Here is a 16969-nt window from a genome sequence, read left to right on the forward strand (position 1 = left end):
TTTACGTCATCAGACGTCAAATTGACAGAGTACAGTTTGCGCAGTGAAAGGTAATCGAAACTGAGAAGCTGGGGCCTGGGCTAAATATGCCAGATGCGCCTGTTTACATAGCTTCGATGCATAGGGTTCCCGTCCTAACCCCTACGAAAATTGCGTTTTGAACGGTTTTCAAAACGGTCCAATTATGTGAGTCATTATTATTATCCCGTATTACAAACGTCTCAGTGTGGAAACAAACAATACCAAATGGCCTCATCGGTTGGATTATCTTTTGGGATATGGAGGAACAAGAATAATCATACAGTATCAGCAGGAGCTCATACTGGGATACAGAAGTCACTAGGCTACGACTAATCTCCCTAGTTCAAGTTGCTGAATGACCTTTAATGGGTGTAATTCTTTTGCAAGATTCGACGGCTGCAATTGCATATCGTCAAGTTTGATAAAAAGTGGCTGGCTGTGTTTCGACATGAGCTTCCGTTAACCTACTGTCAACCCAGCAATTACGTAAGCTGAGATTCTTCCTTTCATTATTGGCAAGGACCATTTTCCACTGCTGCTCCTATTGCTGAGGAGGGCCTTTAGAAGGATTTAGAAGTAAGAAAGCGTACCATTGGGGTAGGAGAGGTAAAGCCTAGCAGCAGTTTCTTTGCTCTGTGGACTTAAATGGCGCCTTAAAAATCGTATCCATAGTATTTTATCCTTCGTAAATGGTAGAATATATCTTGTGCGCACGTCGCGTGCGAGTCATCAGTTCCACAAGAACGAGCATTGGTGATCTACCAGCTAACTGAATCGAGAATATGAAGCGTTCCGTCTAAATCGTGGAGTTGCCGTTAGTTGTCATTAAACTTGTATTACACGGTGCGCATGGTAGTATGTTATGCGATAGGACAGAAGTGCACATGAACCTATGCACACGAATTAAGACTAGCTTTTGTTTAAAACTTCCAAACATTGGTAATGAACTGTATAGTTCTTGATAGATTTGTGTATTCTACTTCGAAGCCAGTTTTGCTCAATCGGGATAACTTGACTCTTCATCTACACTGTCCGGCTTTTGGCTGTCAGGTTTGGCACAGCCGGTCACAACAAACAGTTCAACAGTAGGTCTGAAAATGATGATTCCGTTATTCAACAGAGAGGAGTATCTACTTTGAATAAGGGTTGCCGCATGAAATAAGTTAATCGTAATTTAACCGCTTCTTTCAAGCACCCGCGATGAATTCCTGTAAAGAACCATACGCCAACGTCCATAATTACTTTAAACATAATTTCAGCAATGAATGAGTTGGTGTCGTGCAGACTGCTAAGAAATGCGCTGGCTAAGCCTCATAGAGCACCACGGACGGCTTCGAAGGGAAGTGACAGTTCGTGAAGGGTGCAATAAATGTGAATGGAACGATTAGGTTTGAATTGAATCGTTGGTTATTGCATCTAGCCTAAGTGCATTAATTACATCACGAAGTGCATAAAGTCCAGCGGATACCCAAGATTACACGCAATCTACAATAGTCGCTACTTAACTATGGGCACCTCAAATCAGACCATATATGACAGAAAGAAATAAATATCAGCAATGAAAAAAATGGAAAGAGCATGACGCTAGCCCCAAAATGACGGAGACACACGATCGACACGTGCGACTCAAACGCAAAGTCCGTCATGTGTCTTCGGTTATCTTTTTCCCAAATAGAGATACTGGTCGGCGTTAATAATGGCAAGTAGATAACTCTTTACGAGTATCAGACGTACCAGTAGATGAGTACAAAAACGTAAAGTCCTACTCGGCGAAGAAAGTTGAGGGCAATAAGTTTACCTGTGACGGTAAGCTGATACGGTATGCCATTGTCTGCAATAATGGGGCTAGTCTACCAAAGGGAACCAATCCAAAAAGATAGGATGAAATTGAATTGAAGAAAACAAGAAAAGGACGGGATGCTGCAGGGACACGTTAGGGTGTCCCTGCTTACCTGACTAGGGGAGAGGGGGGTTGAAAACCACCGATTCTCAGAGTGTCGAGAATCCCCTAGTACAAATAAAGAAATCACAAGAATGAAACTAAACTATTTCGGTATTTTAACACCCCACTATCCTCAACATTACCTAATCTCAGGCAAACATCAGTAAGTTTATGTAGGATCTCCACACATATCTCCATCGTTGTTTTAAATTGAAACTCGCAAAGCATCCAATGTACCAGACGTGTTAGGACATTAAGCAAGTTCGAAATGGAACCGTGATTTATCCAAATCATATCCCAAAAGTTGAACAGATAACGCTGAGTCCGGGGTGGCACAGAAAAGTTTGGGTCATCCTAAGCTTCGGGTTTCTCTCCGCCTGGGGCGACCGTGTAACCTTGTTTTATCATAATCCGTCGATAGTTGTCCCAGTCTTTCTCAATCTTATCCAGAATTTCCTGATATTCCTCGGGATCTTCGTCGCGCATTTTGTCGGTGAGCTTGAAATGGTTCATGTTGTAAGAGAGATACGACCTGTAATCTATGGTCTTGGTTGACTCCTCGGTTGACGCTGAAACAGGGCGAGGCTTTTTCATGCTTTCCGAATTTGCTCCAGAATTTGACCTTTGTCTTTTTCTGCCAGATTGATGGTTCTCCTCTCTTGGGGATCCATTTGCTTCGCTGCGTAAAACCGAGTTCTTCGAATTGGGCTTCGTTCGCACAGATTGAGATTTAGCCTTTGTTTTCACAAGAGCATCGGCCCAATCAGCACCAGGGAAAAATGTGGGAGGCCTATCTCGATCGGTAACGCCCTTCTCCCTAAGCCAGTTCTTGTAAGATAGGTCCTGGTGGTTGGCGGCTTTTCGAATCCAGTCATCTAAAGACAATTTGTCTTTTTTGTTGAGCCTTTCCATCAGTTTCCCCCTGAAAATGAAGCTTTCTCCATCTTTAAGCAATTCTTCTTGGTGTCTTGGCTGTATTTGATCCCACAGAATCCCCACAAGTATCGTAGGAAATACATGAATGGCTTTGCCCTTTTTGGTCATTCGTGGCTTCCATTTTCGGCGAGGATTTGGTGTCAGAGTCGCAACACTGACCACTTTTCTAATATTGTGGAAGCCATATAGCCATCGGCCAGCTTCTTGGATGTCGAAGATCGTTTTGTGTTTCGAAGATATCAGTGGAAGGCGCGCAATCTCATCTTTTGTGTGTGCTTTGGATGGCCCAAACTCATGTTTTGAATGACCAGGTGGTCCGTAACGGTAAATTATCCGTAATTTATCGAAGGATTTGCATCTGCAATATGCTACAGCAACAGCGCCCTCGTCAGTCATTTCGGGTGATCCTTTTGGAATCGTCTGGTTTGACGGGCTTCCAGCAGAACCCTTCCCTTTTCGATTATCAAAGCCTAGTCTTTCCTTTTCTGATGGAGGTGTATCACCACTCCCTGGTGGTTGGGCGAACTTTTCACATTTGCCCTCCTCATTGTCGCCTGGAGCGGATTCTGGATACTGTGGTTTACTCTGTGGATCCACTGACGTGTTGGTCGCGTCGATAACGTAATTCACAAGCGAGTGGCCCACACAAGCGAGTGGCCCACCCCACCTGAAATCGCTCATTCCTACCTACCTACCTAATTCAACCACCTACTATGCCACCAATTCGCACTGAATCTTCTCAAAAACCGGCCAATCAGGAGGGCAAGATCTTGTTAGCCCTTAATGATATTAAAAATGGCCGTATCGCATCTATTCGTGCAGCCGCGAAGCTATACGATATCCCCCCCAGAACGCTATCGCGGCGGGCGAATGGAACAATCTCACGCGTCGATACACGCGCAAATTCGCATAAATTGACCCAACTAGAAGAGGACTCGCTTATTCAGTGGATCTTCTCTATGGATGCGCGTGGAGCAGCGCCTAGGCCTGCTACTGTACGAGAAATGGCCAATATCCTCCTTGCAGCGCGTGGAACAACCCCTCCTCCGACCGTTGGTGTTAATTGGGTATCAAACTTTGTTAAACGACGTGATGAGCTTCGAACACGTTTCTCTAGACGATATGATTATCAGCGCGCTCTTAACGAGGATCCAAAGGCTATAAAAGAGTGGTTTTTGACGGTGCAACGCGTAATCGAGGAGAACGGGATTCAACTAGAGGATATCTATAACTTCGATGAAACTGGATTCGCAATGGGCCTTATATCAGCGTAGAAGGTTATAACGCGAGCAGAATACTACGGTCGGCGATCAATCCTACAGCTAGGAAATCGCGAATGGGTTACTGCGATCGAAACGATATGCGCTGATAGCTATTCGCTGCCGCCGTGTATTATATTCAAAGGCCAGGTCTATATCGCTGGTTGGTTTGAATCGTTAAATCTTCCTACGAATTCGCGTATTGAGGTATCGAATAACGGCTGGACTACTGATGAAATTGGCCTACGCTGGCTACAAAATCTCTTTATTCTATGCACTAATTCGCGCGTACGAGGGCGATTTCGGCTATTGATCCTCGACGGGCATAGTAGCCACCTAACACCTCAATTCGATCGAATCTGCGCTGAAAACGATATTATACCGCTCTGTATGCCTTCGTATTCGTCGCATCTACTACAACCGCTTGATGTTGGGTGTTTTGCTGTGCTTAAACGCGCGTACGGTCGCTTCGTAAGCGATCTAGCGCGGACTGGCTATAATTATATCGATAAGCTTGATTTTCTTGCAGACTATCCTCGCGCAAGACTAGAAGCTTTCCAGCCGAATATCGTTCAAAGCAGCTTCGCAGCTACTGGTATCGTACCAGTATATGCCGAAAGAGTGCTTTCTAAGCTTAATATATCCCTTCGAACGCCTTCACCACCATCAAGCCGACCAAGCAGCAGATCTAGCCAATTCACACCGAAAACGCCTAGAACGGTAGTTCAGCTACAAAAGCAGGCTAAAATGATGAGAGATCTAATAGATCAGCGGTCAAAAAGCCCACTAAGCCCGTTGAAATTAGTGGTTGATCAGATTCTTAAGGGCTATGAAATTGCGCTGCATAACACTTCACTAGTAGTGAAGGAGAACGCCGATCTACGTGCAGCGAATGAAAAGAAACGTCAAAAGCGCACTCGATCGACTAGGCAGATCGCTCACGAAGGGGGCCTATCGATCGAAGAGGGCCTACAGCTGGCTCAGCAGCCAATTCAGCCAGTAGAAGCTGATGAGGTAGTATCGCATGAGCAGGGCGATTTACCTACTCAGCAGGATCAGCCACGCAGGAGGGCTCCGCCAAGGTGTAGTGGATGTGGAACGATTGGGCATAAGATTAATCAATGTAAAAATCGCTAGTTTAATATTAATTAATGCATTTCTGTTGATATATTCGCCTTCAAAATATTGTAATGGGAAGGGTGGGCCACTCGCTTGTGTGGGCCACTCGCTTGTGAATTACGTTACCAAGCTCCTTTCGAAGCTTAGTAATCTTCCTCTGTTCAGCAGCTGAGCGATCTCCCTCTTCGACTTTTTCGAGTTCTGTTAATTGCTCTCTTTTGTCATTCAGCTTCGCTTGCTGGTTCTGCCTTGCTTTTGTATCTCGAAGCGACCTTCCTCCCCCTGCTGTCGAGAATCCGTCTTCCGATGTATCCATACGATTGGAATCCATCGAATATACTGTGTTTCTCGTAACTTTAGGGGAGCTGTTGGATTGAAACCAGCAAACTCGGGTCTACTTATAGATAGAAGGCAGAGAGACTGCGATGTTGTCGAATGAGGTGTGAAGTGTGTAACAAAAAGAACAGTTTGAGGCCATCAATTTCGTATGTCTGCTGCGTGTATCTTTGTAGTATAAGACTTGACACTGCCGGTGGTTGTCTTTACGGATAGACTATTCCCCGCCCCGCAATATGGTTCAGGAGTAGTGAAGAGAAGACATAATGATGAAGGTTCAGAGTCAACCTCAATCTTTCGTGATAAAGCTCCCTCATGTATGATCTGAAGCCATAACTGAGTTTTACCTGCATTTGTGCACTAGTTTGTCATACAGAAATACTCACACACGGTGTATACGAACCTTAGCCGACGAGTTGACAGAGTTTCTAAATAGGTCTACAGCAGCCAATGATAGTCTTTTGATGTGTTGGTGTCCTAGCAAGCCGGCCAAGACAGTAATGCAATTGTGCTGGACAGAGATGTGTGTTTTGTTGGTAAGTTAGTCTAACAAAGGAAATCTAGGTATACAGCTGGATGTGTAGCAAGTTGGTCTAACCGAGATGGGCTAGTAGATAGCCAAGCCAACTGGTGATAGGGATATAGGGCCATATTCATGATAGCTCGTTTTGTACATGAAGCCCTAGTTTAATAGAAGGTAACATTCGGAAAGAGACGGAAGATGGATGACCCGTCATGTAATCCAAGCAGATTTGAGATAATTTTTAAAGCTTTCAGAACTGAAGGCACTGAGAACAGAAACTAAGGTGACGAAAGATACTTTTGTAAAGATGGGGATCTCCACCTGAAACTTGAATGCCATTTTACAACATGGGCATTTCATTCCATCTCAAACGTAAAAAGAGCTCACACCTTCTAAGTCAATGCCCGTAGTAATAACTGGAGTAAATCCGTGCGGTATAAATATGATGATTATAGAGACAGAAAGATAACATTTGTATTGTGAGTCTCACAATCACTCAATGTATATACCAGTTTGATACACACTGCACACAATATATCTTTATCCAACTCCAACAGCGGGGTTGTTGTGGAACTCAAGTAACTGGAATTATGAAATCTGCACCGATGATTATATGGGAACGTCATACTTGATTTTATGTGTTTGATTCCATCGAGCATGGACGTCTCTATGCTTATCTAATATCCAGCGTGCAAGCCAGCGCCTCGGTTTCTTCGGTACAGTATAGGATGAATTCTTCGATCTGCGGCCACGAAGGACCCAGTTTCAAACTGTGAACTGTCTAGGAAATTCTGGGATTCTAATTTTCATGTAGAAGTAACTGCACTCTCCAATGGTCTGGGTTACTGTACTTTGACTAGACATCCTATTTTTCCCACTCTCCACTTTCCATTAATATATCAAGTTTTGCTTCAAGGGCTGTTATCGTATCCTCTAAAGCCTGAAGCCTGGGCAAACCCTCTGCAATAATATCGATACCCCACTGTAATTCTTTGTTCCAGTTTTGTTGCCTTTTGAACTGTTCCTCCATGCTTCTAAACTTTCATTTAGAATAGGTTGTCAATAGATGTCACCGATCTCATGGTAATAACTCACTTCGCACGGGTGTCTAAGCTGTACAAAAGTCAGCTATGAATGAATTGTGACCATATACTCTTCTTACTCCTTGACTATGGTGTGCATAAGCACTTGGAACACATAGGGTGGTCTATTATGTAGATATTCGACACTGAATCGGGATTCCATGGCGTAGCGGTCTCCCTCATTGCGACTGCGGCAAACCGAATCCCTGGCCGCACAGTCGTCACCATATTGGGACTTGTCATTTTGTCCAAGCGGGAGATTGTCCGTGTCGATCGTGTTTGGCGATCCTAAAATACTGTTCTTAGATAAAAACACCTCTGGACGGAGGTCCAGTGTTTGGTACCGGCTTGCCACAAACTCAGCCGGGGATACGCTGCGCTCATAGGCACTCTCCGTCGCCATGAGGGAGGAATAGAAGTAAAATCATCTCAGAGAGGCTATACAAGTAGTTACTAGGCAAAATATATAGATTAACAAACCCTGATCATGAAGATAACGAAGACTAAGCAGAGCAATTCTTGGATATTCTAAGTTCTCATAATTGGAATCAAATGGCCCGTAGAGCTTTAGTAGGAACTCCAAATTTTAGTTGAGGGCTTATCTACCAAGAAGGAATGTCTCACATTGCTATAACTATTCATTCCACGGATAAGTGTAGTCAAGGCATAACCGGTGTATAAAGTAAGCGGGAGTCGGCGTCACAATATTGGTATCAACGACCTTGGAATGTAGAGAAGTCTTTTTATGAGCAAAGTAATGAACGTTCAAATTGGTTTATCTTACTAAATCATCAGTCTCACTGGAGATCTGGATTTGGAAAGACGATACATGACCAGCTATTTTGAACGTCATTGTCAGCGCTTCGGAGACTCGTAGTTGGAACGGGACAACGATTTCACTCAAGATCCCAATAGGCTTTTGGATCAACCGGGATCTTGTTTTATTGGCTGTTATGTTAATAATTTAGGTGTAACTGTCTCTCCATCCAAAGCCTAAACAAAATTTCCCAAGTTAATTAGACGTCAATCTCAATTAATGCACAGAGTTATAAGTGTTGGTTTCACGAATGAATAGAGGGAATGTGGGCGTGGTATCCCATCCCAGTGGATGGCCTTCTTCGTGTGCAACATTGGGGTGGTGATTTAGAACGGCGAACCGGTGATGCAGAGGATTCTCAACTATAGAGCCGTTGAAATTTAATCGAATTGAAATTTCCGGAGTATGTGGGCGTGTATGTCTTCTTTAAATTTCTAAAGTATATATGCCAGGTGAGGATTTGATGAGATGTTTAGTACCGAAGATTTTTGACAGGGTGAGATTATTGGAAAAATTAGCACTTTCGTTGAAGGGAGTCTGTATTATCCAGATGTAGTGTGTTACGACACTATCCTTGCGAGTCTGTCCCGACTACCATACAATACCAGGGTAATTGGACAGATGTGACGGTTGAGACTTTCATGTCTGGGAATAACTTCATTCTGCGGGATTGATGCCTGTATGTATCTGGTTCGAGGGCTTCTGGGATGTTTGCCTGCGTGCTGTATACTTCAGCTCTTTTCTTCTGGCTGGCCTTCCTTTTCTTTCCTTTCCTCTTTAGCTGCGATACTCTATTCTCATCTGTTGGTACTGTACCGAATCCAGTGAGCTCGCACTGGGCAGCAGTCCTCGCCAGGCTGTTGGGACAATGGATTCATACCTTCTCGTGGTGTCCGGTGTTAATCCCTGGTGGGGAGACCAAAGTGAATCCGCCGTGGTTGTGTGGTCTGGCCCGGTGCGGAGGCGCGGGGCACGATCGCACAACCACACCAAAATCAGGGGATAATGGGATACGAAAACCACCCGACTTCTTTTACCCGACTCGCACTCGGGCCCAGCAGCTGATCTTGCATTACTAGTGAAAGTGGTGTCGCCCTAAAAGAAGGTAGGACACCCCTGAGCTTGCATACGGTTTGGGATCGCATCGTGCGAGATGCGGCGAGGCGGTAGTGAACCGGTAACACAGGTAGTCAAGCTAGCATCGGATCCTCGTTCAAGGCCCAGAGACCTCTTTTGCTGGAGACCTCGTTTGCTGGAGACCTCGTTTGCCGGAGACCTCGTTAAGGCCCAGCCACGGGCACCCTCCAGGCCGGCTGTTCTTTGAGACACGGGCATCCTCTTGGGAGACACACGGAGACTCTGGAAAATGTTGATATTTGACTGGTGGCAACCGGCGGAACTCGTTAAGGCTTTGCCACGGGCAACCCGTCGGCCCTGTTCAGACATCGGGGACCAAGCTTGGTTAGTGGAGAGCAACCAACGTACTCTGCCGGATGGAGCGTATGGAGGACTTTCTGCGAGACACGGTCGGCCTGACGGAGGGAGACTGCCTCAGGTAATGTGAAACGAGAGTGGAAGCTCTCGCGGGGCGTGGTGTACAATGGCAGCCACGGCAACAGGGTCGGGGCCTGTCAAGAGGCTGTCTGTATAGCCCGAGAAGACGGATGCGCGTGTCGGTGTACAAAGAGCCGGGAGTCAGCTACCTCACTCGCACTGAGGGCCTGAGACCGACCTTGGTCGGTTGAAGCGGTGCCGTCCTAGTTGGCCTGCCCGTGATGTATGCTTAAGGAGCAAACTGAGAGACACCCAGGGTGAGAGGCGTGGTGAACCTCAAAAGACCAGAAGCCTCCATTGCTGGGCGGAAAACTGGGGTAGTGGTCTATGCAAGGAGATTCAGAACCCCGGAAACAGATCGGGACAACAGATCATTCACGCCATTCTCCAAGCAGCCAAGAACACCAAGACCCATGGCACAGCGATTCGACTACAGTGGATACCAGGTCACTGGGAAATACCTGGAAACGACATTGCCGACCGGCTAGCTAAAGAGGCAGCCACACCGGGCAAGACACACCCTTTCAGCCTTCTAATATCACGCGAGAGGGCGCGCGTCAGGCAAGGAAATTCAAGATCAATGGGAAAAGGAATGGAAAGAGTCGAAGACCGGCAGTCACCTGCGACAGTTTGACAGCACATTGCCGGCCAAGTACACGCGACGTCTCTACGGATCCTTACCTAGAAACCGAGCTTACTTACTAACGCAATTGCGAACTGGACACTGCTGGCTGTCAACATACGCGAAGACCTTCCGCTTCCGCGATGACGACCTATGTGCTTGTGTTGAACGAGAGAGTGTAACCCATGTTCTGCTGGACTGTCCGGAGCTGAGAGAACTACGGCGAGAGCTCCGAGGGAAGGTCGGTGGGGCGTTCAACAGCATGTCAACCTTGTTGGGGGAGCTTAGCGACGAGGGAAGGGGTAAGAATAACAGTGCTTCAAGAGCTAAGATAGTGGAAGCTGTCTTAGACTTCGCTGAAGCATCACAACGGTTTCAAAGCCGAGCACCATGGAAGGTAACTGGAAAACAAAACGGCTATTGAGCCACGACAGGCCTCGGCGAGGCAACAAGTTCGCTTAGGAAATGGGACACGACATCTGTACGCATAGAGATATATATAGTTGCGGAATCCTGCATATCGTTCGCGAGAGGTCAGGGTAAATAAAATCATCATCATCATCATCGGCAGTACCGAATAGATCTGTTCTCTTTGATTGACGCGTACCAACGGACGATGAATACCCTTGAAAGTGTCAGGGAAGAGGATACGGAGGCGGAGGGATGATGGCTTCAATCAATCAATCAATCAATCAATCAATACTCTATTAACCTAATACAGCCTAACTGGTGGCGTCATGGCTATGTAGGTGCTTCCTCTGCCGGAAGCAAGAGTAAAGGGATGATGGCCAGCAAAGCAAATATGGAAGATCTCTAAGAAGTGCTGGATACCCCTTGAGTGGGAGTGTTTTAAACAGTTAGCAAAAAAGCTGATGTGTCCCAGAAAGGACGGAGAGCAGTAGAAGCCAAGTCGCATGATATCTTTAAGGAGGCAATGGCGATACAGTAGTTATCGAACATCAACAAAATGAGCCCGGTGGTATGTGACCACTTCGTCAAATTCGTCAATATCTAATCCCAAAACCTGTGTTGGCTTCTAGCTCTCTCCCAACTAGTGTCTGGGCAGTCCTTTTTCCTGCCACTGCGATGGCCCTTTTGACGTAAGGATAGATTTGAATGCGCCAGTTACTGTAATTTGATCAAAGACAGAGCTGAAATGACACATAATTGCAACAATGCCATTGGTAGCATCTGCGAACCGTTGAATCCTCAGGAGACAGGATATAAAAACCAAGACAAGTATATCTCGAAGAAAATGCATGACCACCGCCTTGGAAACAAGAAGATTAACTAACACCCCAAAATCCCAAATTGTTCTCATTACCAAAGAATTACGCTAGGAAGTTGGTATTCGCAGTGTATTCATGGCTCAGCCACTGAAAACAAGGTACTTTAGTGGCAAATTGTTTCCGCATTAACCTCAGATCCATCACCCTCGTCAAATTGGAGGAGATTGTTGAGATTTCTTTGAAGATTTGCATATCGTTGCTCAGAGTATGCTAAAAATGCACTTTTGTTGTATACTTCTTGTTCCGCAATCTGCAACCTAAGGCATAGCTGAGTATTGGCAGAACGAAGTATTTTAACCTCCTGTCCAAGGTCGTGAACCTTGGTTTTCTCCACCATGTAGTAATGCCAGAGCACCGAGTATTGTTCTAATATTTCCGTAGAGGCTGTCCGGCTGAAGTGCTGTGAACATTGGTCTTGCGTTTGTGGTTGTGACGGAGTCAAGCAAGCCTGAAATTCTGGGCCTACCTCGGAGCTCTAATATAGAAAATATAGTTCTTGTCAAAAGAATCCTGAATATACTTGCAATGCATCTGCCTGGACCCTACCTGAAAATCATTGATAGTGGATTCCGTTAGGCCAGGTGATCCAGAGCTGGACCTACCATCCGTAGGATCTTGCTCGACAATGGAGGCAGCCATGGATGCCAGACAAAGACTTGAAGACTTGCTATTTCCTTGCAGTAATATTTATATCACGCATCGCTATGAAATTTTGGGGCGGCTCAGACTCTTAAATGTCGGAGCCATCGATTTTGGGAAGGGTTTCGGCTGTAATGCCGCGAAGCTTGCGATTTCCCTGGGTTGATTTTTTCAACCACATTTCTCTTACTCCGGTACCTTTATTTTTGAATTAATATGCCAATTAACATGAAAAGTCCCCAAATCTTCAACATTGAAATATAGCACTACAACTACGGTGGTGGCTGATCTTGACTTTTCGCCTGAACGGACATTCGAAATAGGCCGGTTCACTTTCGCCTCTTGTTCTGTTGCCATGTACCGAAGCCAATGTGGCCTTTAGGAAAGAGAAGCACTCAATGTTCTTTTTATGGCGTCGTAAATTTAAATGGTAGGTCAATTTTTTTGGGGCTCCTTGGGCCGGAGATTACATGAGGGTTGGCAGACTGACCAGCGGCTATCCGCAGAATCATCGTGCCTCGTTTCTTCACGTGACTGGTGTGTTATATCCCCTCGTCCTGTTGTGGACATGAAAGACCTGAATCTTAGATACTCGCAGTAGCCTCCTGAGTGAAGTTCTGGCATCCGTGATTGGCGTGGGAAACTTGGATGGAGTAGGTGGTGATTCAAATGCTCGCCGTCTCAAGAAGATTCGGCGCAGCTAGTGCTATAATTCGTCGGCCATATTATTGCTTTGATTTTATTACATAGTAAACACCCTCTTTCTTACACGCGATTTCTTACCACCACCATGGCCGAATCGAATCAATCTATCGAATCTCGCATCCAATTGGCTATTCTTGAATTAGAGAATGTTGAAAAGCCTAATATTAAAGCGTGGGCGCGATCTCGCAACCTACCATACCAGCGGCTTCTTGCGCGCTACAAGGGCCGCCTATCGCTCTCTGATCGCCAACCGAACGGTCGCAAGCTTGATGAATCGCAAGAATCTGCCCTCTGCCGCTATATCGATTTCCTCGATTCGATCTATCTACCTCCTAAGCGCCCGGCAATCGCGGCTGCTGCCAATGCAATTCTGGCTAGCTGCCATACAGACGATTCAACTAAACCGCCTACGATCGGTCGCCACTGGCTACAACGCTTCCTCCACCGCCATCCCGTGTATCTCGTTCGCCGCCAGAGAGCCATAGATATCGAGAGAAAGAAGTGCCTAGATAGGCAGGTTGCAAGAGAGTGGTTCGATTCCTACCAGGAGACAATTGCCCAATACGGAATTACAGCGGATGATATTTGGAACTTCGACGAGACTGGATTCAATATTGGTGTTGGTAGAGACCAGTGGATTATTACACGCGAGCCTAAGCGCCAGATTTCTGGTGGTTTTAGTACAAATCGCGAATATGCGACTGCTATTGAAGCTATCTCAGCTACTGGTACTACTATCGCACCAGTAGTAATCCTAAGCGCGAAGGTACTACTACTACGGTGGTTCGAGATAGTAGGCGATGAAAGAATCGCTGTCACCGAGACTGGCTATCTTAATAACGTTCTAGCCCTACAGTGGATACAGCTATTCAACAAGCTTACCAAGGATTCGGCTAAGGGTACGCATCGTATGCTGATTTGTGACCAATTCGGCTCGCATCTCACGTACGAATTCGTCAAATACTGCGAGGATCATAAGATTATCCTCTTCTTTCTACCTCCTCACTCTAGCCATCTTCTTCAACCGCTAGACGTTGGTGTATTCAGCGTATATAAGCATTGGCATAGCGAGTGGGTTTACGATGCTACAGTGAGTGGCTATGAGAAGATCACGAAGAACGATTTCCTTGGTGCAATCGCGCAGATTCGGCAGAAGACCTTTAAACCTTCTACAATTAAGCTTGGATTTCGATTAACTGGCCTTTGGCCTATTAATCCAAGTGTGGTTCTCGATTCCCTAGTGGATTCAGATCGCGATTTCGGCTTCAATACACCAAGCCCTCCGTCATCAGCGGCTAGCAATAGCCAAGATTCATCAGATCTTAGTACACCAAAGACTATTGAGCGTGTGAAGAAGCTAGAAGAGCGGCTAGAGGATAAGATCTCTCGTATGCAGCAAACACCCTCTCGTCGCCTGCTTAGAAAGCTTGCAAAAGCTGCGACCGAATTCGCCTATATTGCTTCGGAGCTGGAGCAGAATATAGAGAATTCGGAGAATCTACGAGAGCTTCGCTACGCACGCGAAAATCGGTCGCGTAAAGCTTCTAAATTGACTGGGATAGTGCATTCTAGCCAGGTTGATCGTATGAAGCGAATTCTAAAGAGTGGTGAGGACCTAAAGGCTCTTATGAAGTTGCGACCGTATTACAAGCGGGAGGTTATGCCGGAGTTAAAGAGGGTTTGCAAAGCTAAGGGTTATCTCATCAAATAATAGTGTATATTTCTGTATTGGCTAATCAAATTGCTTCATTTCGGTCTATTAATTATCTTCTAAATCGCTCTGCTTTGGTTGAATAAATCGCATTGAAATTGGGTGGTTGAATATATGAATATGCGATATCGTATGGGTGGGTAATATCGTTTGGGTGGTAGACCCTCGCGGAGCGAGGGTCCGTAATAAATGGTAATTTATGAAAGGGGCTGGTTACTGGATCAAGGGAGCCAACCAAGCTCCCAGGAGGCACACCTGCAGAAGTCACGTGCGACCAATCAAGCCTCGAAGAGAAAGGTGAGGACTTTTGGACGATCAGGCTCAGTGATCAATCAGGGCAGAAAAGCGACGTGTCCTTTTGCCGGACATTATCCTGTCTGTATATCCTCTATATATCCAGGATAATGTCCGCCATGACAAACTTCCTGATTCAGGCTCACGTGACTCGTCGTGGTAGGCGGGTAGATCGGTCGACGGGTAGATCGCGCTAAGCCCCATCTACCCCAATACCATCTACCAGCTATACCGACAAGGAAGGACTGGATATATAGGGACGCTCGTTTATCACATATGTATTTAGTTCTTCGCGATCAATCCTAATTTGTTACTTGGATACACCTTTGCACTTCACAGTTCACCCTTAAGACAACCTATCCTACAAGGGAGCTCACTCTGTGACAGACCTACTTGGCGCACCAACTGGCACGTCCTGCAAGATACTCAATAGGACCCGAATCCGTGTAAGGCTTAGCACAGCACAGGTACGGTTGCGAGGTACTCTTGGGATCCGCAGTGGGAACCCGGTGCGTATAACCCTCAGACGTTCTTCTCACAGTGACCAGTTGGCCACGCGTAACATACAGCTCCTTCTACTTGACAGCTAGTTTAGCTCCTTGGAAGATTTGCGCGAGAAATCCACGCCATAGTAGGTCCATCTGCGGTAGAGATCTTAGCTTCGTAACCGAGAATTCCTTTTTCTGATCACCTACCACTTATTCCATCTAAGAAGTTTTCTTCTTCTCTCCTGACTTCGTAGATCTCATCTAGGATCTGTAATCGCTCTGGGGTGATCTGATGACAGATAAGCTGGCTAGCTTCTTTTAGCTTTGAGACCGAAATCCCGTGGCTGAAGCGCAGCTCACGAAGTATGTGAACTAGAAGTCGAATACGTTCTGTTTATAGTTAGACGTGTGCTATACGTCGAAAGAACGGTGATTCTCCCACCAACTTTAGGCAGATGACCAGGCTCCCGATGGATCACTCCAAGGGGCCACCATGGCGGTTTAGTCATATCAGGGTCAAGCTGCTTTAGAGTTCCAGCAACAAACTTTCGTCCATTATATGGATAGTTCACCTGCTTACGAGGCTCCACGAGTTTGATATATGCCTTCGCAAGAATTCGGCAACTTGTCTGTTGGAGGTTATTAAAAGCCACGGTATAATATAAGCCCAGGAAATTTCGGTCCCTGACAGATATCATAGTCTTCGTTTTCCTTGAAATGTTGGCGTCCTTATTATAAAATTGGTTCCAGTTATGCTGCAGGCCTTGCGAAGACAAAGAAGGCCAACATCGTCTGTGAGTAGGCCAATTGATAGGCTGAAAAGAATTCGCTATTGGGACAGAGTTTTGCATGTGCGCTTCACTCATACTGTTTATCCCAAAATTGGATATCCCAGTTAGCTGCGATGGACGTGAGGTTTTGGCAATAGTAATGGTAGCTTGTTCAGAGGACGCTGCCAGGTCATGTTAAGTCGAGCCATTGCTGGGACGGAGAGTCTAAGGCTTAGGTTTCTCTAGACATACCTACGGCTCTCAGAAATGCATCCATCACCTTTGTCCATAGTATCTCGTGGCAGCTGTTTGCGATTGACTCTGAAGCTTGTATATGGACGGTGCCGTCTGCGTCCATATAAATAAGCGCAAAATGCGTAAAGGGCAACATGTTAAACATTTTGTCTGCTGGGATGCCTGGCTGTACCTGGCTAGCAGTTAGTTCGTTAACTTAGTGGCTAACCGGAGCTACCCTACCGCGAAGTATGAGTCGATGGACTGGTCTTGAAGACCAAAGCCTGGTTGGAATTTGTCTTGGATAAATACTTAGCCTAAGTAGAACTCTGACGTAGAAAAGGAAGGAGTACTCACCGTAGGAAGCCATTTCTATGGAGAAACCATGCTTCGATCTTTGGAAAGTGAGAGAAAGGAAAGTGAGGGAAAGGAAAGCGAGAGAAAAGTCTATCCACTTGATACTTATACCGTGACTGACACAGTTGCCAGCCCTTGCCAAATGAGAAATGATAGTCGTCACTGTTTAAATCTATTAGGTGGACATGCCTCGTTATAGACAGAGTGCAATAAGTACCATAACATGAGGGCAACCTAGACCACTTCCTGGATGCACAGGGCATGGAGGAAT

General features: G+C 45.9%; 5 protein-coding genes across 5 annotated transcripts; 1 reads left to right on the top strand and 4 right to left on the bottom strand.

The window, feature by feature from the left end:
- Positions 1-2317: 2317 nt before the first annotated feature.
- On the bottom strand, positions 2318-3295 carry N7458_005928 (uncharacterized protein; the record flags this gene model as incomplete). The annotated part of the gene is made up of 1 exon (XM_056909310.1): positions 2318-3295. One exon carries the CDS (start codon positions 3293-3295, stop codon positions 2318-2320), a length of 978 nt encoding a protein of 325 aa, XP_056765014.1.
- A 3706-nt stretch (positions 3296-7001) lies between these two features.
- N7458_005929 (uncharacterized protein) lies at positions 7002-7621 on the bottom strand (the record flags this gene model as incomplete). Its single annotated transcript, XM_056909311.1, has 3 exons — positions 7002-7170; positions 7232-7249; positions 7299-7621. The coding sequence occupies 3 exons, from the start codon at positions 7619-7621 to the stop codon at positions 7002-7004; spliced, it is 510 nt and encodes a 169-aa protein (XP_056765015.1).
- A 1509-nt stretch (positions 7622-9130) lies between these two features.
- N7458_005930 (uncharacterized protein) lies at positions 9131-9481 on the bottom strand (the record flags this gene model as incomplete). The annotated part of the gene is made up of 1 exon (XM_056909312.1): positions 9131-9481. The coding sequence occupies one exon, from the start codon at positions 9479-9481 to the stop codon at positions 9131-9133; it is 351 nt and encodes a 116-aa protein (XP_056765016.1).
- Positions 9482-12929: 3448 nt separating this feature from the next.
- On the top strand, positions 12930-14555 carry N7458_005931 (uncharacterized protein; the record flags this gene model as incomplete). Its single annotated transcript, XM_056909313.1, has 1 exon — positions 12930-14555. The coding sequence occupies one exon, from the start codon at positions 12930-12932 to the stop codon at positions 14553-14555; it is 1626 nt and encodes a 541-aa protein (XP_056765017.1).
- Positions 14556-15536: 981 nt separating this feature from the next.
- On the bottom strand, positions 15537-16507 carry N7458_005932 (DUF2841 domain-containing protein; the record flags this gene model as incomplete). Its single annotated transcript, XM_056909314.1, is given in 3 exon segments — positions 15537-15727; positions 15744-16289; positions 16360-16507. The coding sequence occupies 3 exon segments, from the start codon at positions 16505-16507 to the stop codon at positions 15537-15539; spliced, it is 885 nt and encodes a 294-aa protein (XP_056765018.1).
- Between the last annotated feature and the right edge of the window lie 462 nt (positions 16508-16969).

Source organism: Penicillium daleae (assembly GCF_028827525.1).
Source record: "Penicillium daleae strain IBT 16125 chromosome Unknown utg000006l_segment0_segment0, whole genome shotgun sequence".
Taxonomy (NCBI): domain Eukaryota; kingdom Fungi; phylum Ascomycota; class Eurotiomycetes; order Eurotiales; family Aspergillaceae; genus Penicillium; species Penicillium daleae.